This window comes from Gambusia affinis, linkage group LG19, assembly GCF_019740435.1.
Source record: "Gambusia affinis linkage group LG19, SWU_Gaff_1.0, whole genome shotgun sequence".
In the NCBI taxonomy this organism is placed as follows: Eukaryota; Metazoa; Chordata; class Actinopteri; order Cyprinodontiformes; family Poeciliidae; genus Gambusia; species Gambusia affinis.
The window spans coordinates 16,971,822-16,978,168 of record NC_057886.1 but is presented as its reverse complement, the minus strand read 5'-3'; the positions used below and the strand labels follow the sequence as shown (position 1 = coordinate 16,978,168).

At 41.3% G+C, this 6,347-nt stretch overlaps 1 protein-coding gene across 2 annotated transcripts; it reads left to right on the top strand.

Annotated features, from left to right (window-relative positions):
• The first annotated feature begins 43 nt into the window (after positions 1-43).
• LOC122821437 (kelch-like protein 11) lies at positions 44-4,960 on the top strand. 2 transcript variants are annotated; one of them, XR_006369020.1, is made up of 3 exons: positions 51-655; positions 1,884-4,151; positions 4,642-4,960. XR_006369020.1 is itself a non-coding variant. In XM_044099361.1 (2 exons), exons 1-2 carry the CDS (start codon positions 99-101, stop codon positions 3,466-3,468), a joined length of 2,142 nt encoding a protein of 713 aa, XP_043955296.1. In that variant the 5' UTR covers positions 44-98; the 3' UTR covers positions 3,469-4,960. The 2 variants fall into 2 exon arrangements, 1 of the variants encoding a protein (XP_043955296.1); XM_044099361.1 differs by having other exon boundaries at positions 44-655; positions 1,884-4,960.
• Positions 4,961-6,347: the final 1,387 nt, after the last annotated feature.

Here is a 6,347-nt window from a genome sequence, read left to right as displayed (position 1 = left end):
AAGGATTTGTTTTTCTTTCGACTGAGGATCCCCCTTTCGAATTACGGAAATGACGCAACGACTACGTTTCACAGTCTGACCCCGCCTGGACTCCATGTATGTGTGGCTGCGTATGTCGCCTTGTTTCCCTCTCTAGTTTACTCCATCTCCCACCTCTGCTCACCTCCAGAGCTGGTAGCAGAATGGCAGCGGCGGCTCCCAACCCGGAGGACTCCGCCAGGAATGGCAGCAGCGGCGGCGGAACCAGCAGCAGCACTCCTAGTGCACTAGCCGGAGACGGTGACGCGGAAGAGGCCGAGGACTTCACATCCTCCTCCCATTGCTCGGAGCTCTCTCGGCGGCAGAATGAGCAGAGAAAGCAGGGCTTGTTTTGCGACGTGACGTTGGCCTTCAGCAGCGGGGCGGCTACCGGGAGCGTCCAGAGCTGCGAGTTTTCGGCCCACAGGTCTGTGCTGGCTGCTGCCACCGACTATTTCACTCCCCTGCTGGGGGGGCAATTCTCCGAATCTCTCTCCGGACGGGTGGAGATGAAGGAGTGGAGCTCAGAGCTGGGGCCAGACCCGGAGACAGTGGAGAGTGTCATCCAGTACATGTACACTGGAGAAATACGCGTCAGCACCTGCAATGTACATGAGGTGCTGGAGCTGGCAGACAGGTACAGTCTGTTTGTAATTTTATGAAATGCACATAGCACCCGTAAACAGATCTAAACGTCTCGAGATTTGTTCATATTTTGTCACTTTTATGTGAAAGACAAACAAAGCAATGCATAGTGGTAAAGTGGAAATAAAATGACAGATGGGTTTTTTAATTGGTATACACCTGAGGCAAAGCTTTGTAGAACCATCTTTGCAGCAATTCCTTTGAGGCCTGTCTTAATCAGCTGAGCACTTCCAGATAAAACAATCCCACCTCCAATGGCTTCAGCAAAGTCAGATGGGATGGAGAACATCTATAAACATCAATTTTCATTTGGATTCAGCTCTGGACATTGACTTGGCCATACCATCACACTAATCCATTCCTTTATATGCTGATTGTGTGGTAGTTTAATTATCTGGTAAGATGAGGTGGAATATTGTTGTTTATTGATACTGCCACCATTGTGCCTTACTGTAGGGATGATGTTTTAATGGTGGTGCATGCAGTCCCTGTTTCTTGCAACAAGATTATATTTGATTTTAACTGTTCAAGGCAACCTTCCAACATGTGCTTTGTTTAATACATGGTTTGTAGCAAACTGTAGCTTCTTTTGACTTTCTTTCCAGTGGCATTCCATAAATATAAACACAATGCAGCTTAGCACAATGCATGAATGTGCTCCAGAGTTACCATGAGGCTCTTGGCTGCTTTTCTAATTAAAACTCTTCTTGTGTAGTCTGTCAGTTTAGATAAATGGCCATGTTATCGGTTTGTAATAGCGACCTACTCTTTCTATTTTGAAATAATGAACTAAAGTTTTCACTGAATTCAACTTTAAACTCAGCATCTTCATCTCTGACTTGAGTTCTGTTTCTTGGCCTTCTTGGTGTTCTTTGTTCATCAAAGTTCTCCAACACACCTTTGAGACCTTCACAGAACAGCTATATTTATAGTACACAGGTGTTACATTAGACACAGGTGAACTATATTTAACAATTAGGTGACTTCTGATGGCTATTGATTGTACAAGATTTTATTTAAGAATATCAGACTCTTATTTGCAAGCTAAATATGAAAAACCTGTGCAATTTCATTTCAACTGAAGCTATTTGCATTGCTAGTCTTGCCTATAAGATCACATTTTTGGTTTAACGATAGTTGCAAGTTCTTTTTCTTAAAACCCCTCAATACCCTCTGATGTTTTTCATTGTGTTTTTTTTCCTCTGTTACTTTATTTAAAGGTTCTTGCTGCTGCAGCTCAAAGATTTCTGTGGTGAATTCCTCAAGAAGAAGCTGAGTTTGACCAACTGTGTGGCAGTGCACAGTCTAGCTCACATGTACACCTTGGACCAGCTGGCTTTGCGGGCCGCAGACATGATTCGCCGCAATTTCCACAAGGTTATCCAGGATGAGGAGTTTTACACGCTCCCCTTTCACCTGGTCCGTGACTGGCTGTCGGATGCAGAGATCACTGTGGATTCAGAGGAGGTGCTGTTTGAGGCTGTGGTGAAGTGGGTGCAGAAGAACCCAGAAGAGCGAAGTCGCTACTTTGAGGAGCTGTTTCGTCTCCTCCGGCTTCCCCAGATAAAACCCACCTACTTGGCCAGGGTGGTGAAAAATGAACGACTCGTGGCCTCTAATGAAGCCTGCCTGCGGCTGGTGTCAGAGGCTGTAGAGGGCCATGCAATTCGCTTTGAGAACCTCAAGTCAGCAGATATGGAGTTCTGGTCTTCGCACATGGCCTCATTTCAGCCTCGGTTCGGCCAGAACATGGACGTTATCATGGTGGTGGGTGGGGTGTCAGAGGGCGGGGACTATCTGAGTGAGTGTGTGGGGTACTTCATCTATGAGGATCGATGGGTAAACCTCCCTCACATCCACAACCACTTGGATGGCCACGCCATCGCCACCACAGAGTCTCATGTCTATGTAGCTGGATCAATGGAGCCAGGATTTGCAAAGACAGTGGAACGTTACAATCCCAATCGCAACACTTGGGAGCAAGTCAGCAACTTAACCACGCGCAAGCACTCTTTTGGGTTAACGTGCATCAAGGATATCCTGTACAGCATTGGTGGGCATGGCAACTTCAGTCCAGGTTTCAAGGATGTTAGTGTGTATGAGCCAGAGCAGGACAAGTGGCACAATTTGGAATCGGCTCCTAAGATCCTGCGAGATGTGAAAGCCGTTAGCGTAGAGGATCGCTACGTGTATGTGACAGCACGCACACCTGTGGACACAGATAACGATGATGGACTGAAGACGGTGACCACCCGATACGACACCGAAAGCCGCCAATGGCAGGATGTCGACTCCTTGCCACTCATTGACAACTATTGCATCTTCCAGATGGCCGTGGCTTCGACTAACTTCTACCACACTGCTTCTTGCTGCCCGAAGAGTTACGCAGTGCGGGATGAAGTCGCCAGGCAGAAGATTAGTGCCCGCATCTCTGATGAGATCCTGGAGAGCCTGCCGCCAGAAGTGACCAGCATAGAGGGTGCCGCCATCTGCCATTTTGATGAGGACGTCTTCATCATCGGAGGCTGGAAGAACAGCGACGATGTTGACAAGCAGTATCGCAAAGAGGCCTACCGCTACTGTGCGGAGAGGAAGCGTTGGATGCTGCTGCCCCCCATGCCACAGCCCCGCTGTCGGGCCACCGCCTGCCACGTCCGCATCCCGTACCGCTTCCTGTACGGCTGCCAGCGGTACCCCATGCCCCAGAACCTGGCTCGCCAGCGAGATCGTATGCAGCAGATGCAGCAGCTCCACAGGCGCACCCTAACCCTGCGTCGACAGCTCCAGTCGCAGATTGAGTGCTGAACTCGGTCGGCGGCTTCTGAAAATTTCCACCAGTCATGCATAACCCGCTGCTGTGAAAGATGTGTTGTTCTCATTGGTGTCACTCATCTAAACTGCGTGGCATTAGCTCCCATATTGTTGTATTAATCGCTGACTTAAAGCCATGAAATGTGTATGCAGGTCATTCAGGCGGTATGTTGCAGATGTACACATGTTTATAAGAGTGTTTTTCAGCAGCCAAAAAACTTAAGTATGCTTTAGTAATTAATGTTGATAAAGATGCTGTTTATCTATTTGTATAGTATAAAGCTGTATATGTCTAAATTGATACTTGACATTCCTTTATTGTATATGCCTGTACTGGCAGGAATATGTGACATCAGTGATAACATTAGTATTGCATTCCTACTTTCTTAAGAGTCCCATCATTCCTTCCTTCCTAACACTGTGACAATCCCTTCATGAAAAGTCCAACTTACTAAAAAAGGACTTTACTTCAAACATTCAACATTAACTGTGAATATAACTTATAGGTTACCTGTTCTTTTCTTTCTGGATGGTCCAGAAAGACTTCTTATCGCAAAAGCTTCTAGAATGCTCTCCTTTTGTCCTCAACAATTGTAGTGTATTTTGGTCATTTATGTACATGTAATGCTTTTAACAGTTCTCAGAGGGGCAGTATGATGACCAAGCTCTAGTAATATGTAAGTTGCAACATTTCCCTTATTTATGCAGTACATTCACATTTTTTCTGCCTCTATATTAAGAACCAAAATCAATGGCTTAATCATCCATTTCTTTTGCACTTTTTAAATTTTTACACTTATCCTCTTAATTCAATCAGAAACTGTAAAAAAAAATGTATGCGTATGAACGCAAGACTGTCTATGGATTGTGTCTGCACAGGGTTCGGTTATTGTTTTTCTAAGAATGGCTTAGGTTTCTCACTGCACTTTTTCAACCTCTTATTATTTGTAAATTCTTAAAGTCGTTGCTGCACCTTGATTTAGCATTTTTCAGTTGTGTCATATCAGACAAGGTGATTGTATTTTGTAAATACCATTCTTTAAAACCAGATTTCAGCAAGTAAGTTTCGAACTCTTAAGCAAAGATGTTACCATCAGTATGGTCAGAATTGTTTCAAACATTAAATATCTCATAAAAAATTATTTCTGTTATTTCATTTTGACTTAGGTGTACATTGGAGGTGTCTCCTGTTGCCCACCAAAGAGACGTAAAGATCTAATAAAAAGGAATCAAACCTAAAGACCAAGAAAGGATTGCTATGAATTTGTTGTGACTGACATTCAGGAGCTGTGCAGTACCAAGGTTAAAGAGCGTAGAAATGATATTCATTTCCACTTTATGACCAATATATATAGTGCTGCAGATCTTAACTGAAATAAGCTATGTATTTGCTTTGCATGTGATAGTCTGACATTGTGTCCTTATATTTGTATGTAAGAAGTACTAATGGCATCACTTGCAATTAAAGCTGTTTTTGTAAGATAAATATGTGTATAGCTACTTTGACTCTTGACTCTGTTCAATGCCTACTCATACTCTTTAATTGGCTTCAGACACAGCATAACTTTTGGTCCAGCAATAGGTTCCCAATTGAACAAAGAATAAATAACATTCAGGCCTTTCACTCAAATAGTAAATAAATTTCCTGGAGTGTTCGATTACTTTTCTGTATTTAGCTGTACCAATCAATTTACAGATTCATCTGAATAAATTAGATAGTTATTGAAGTGTTTCATTGCGTACATAGTGATATATTTCAAACATTTATATATATAAAAAAATACCTAATATTCACCATCTCTGATTATGACATAAACTAACTAAAAAAAAATAATTGCAGAAATTTTATTCTGCTGACTTTAGAGTTGTCCAGAAGAAAATTGAGTCTGACCACAGAGTAAGTTGTACATTGTACATGCAAATGGATGAAAAGCTAAGTGGAAAAAAAGGTTTGGTAGTGCAAGGCCCACAGAAAGAGTTGAGAAGATTTTAAAGTTAAAGAGTTGTGGTTAGATTCTTTTGGTGGGAACTGCCCCTGAACTCTGTGCTTTTATGGTTGCCATACAGACTTCCTTAACAACTAACTCTTCTTAGTAGCTGATTGCCTCCTTGTGACAACACTGATGCAGTAATAAACATGCAGTTAACATTTGTGCATATGTTTCACAGTACATACAGATGATTTTCAGCAGACCGACATTTCTGTAATCAAAATCTCTTTTCTTTAGTATTGTGCAGCTATTATTATTATTATTATTATTATTATTATTATTATTATTATTATTATTATTATTATTATTATTATTATTATTATTATTATTATTATTATTATTATTATTGTTGTTGTTGTTGTTGTTGTTGTTGTTGTGATTTTTAATTAATCAGTACTAAAAAATAACTATTTTTATATTATTATTTATTTATTTATTTTGTAAAACCGATTTTTTTATTTATTTGTTTTCATTTGCTGGAAGCCTCGATCATAAAGATTGACAGAAAAATATTACCCTATTTGTAATGATTCTATATAACTTACATTTTCGGTGATATTCAACTTTATTGGTATGTATTTGTGTGTATGGGACTGGTGGGAACCTGAAACGGGTGTTTTTGCTTCAGGGGGACAGTTGCACATGGACGGTTAGGTAAGAATAGTGTTACCTTCAAGGGTCACTCCATCGGCTCGTATTTAAAATGGTAACGGGAAAACTCCAAAAATAAATCAAAATTTCAGATTGCAATAAATACATACAAATAAAACTTGTTTATAAAGTGAATTATTTGCAAGAAAATAGGATTTTTGACCTAATTAGTGTATTAGTAAAGACAATTTTTTAAAAATTCCGACACACACGGTAGTATGAATGCAGCAG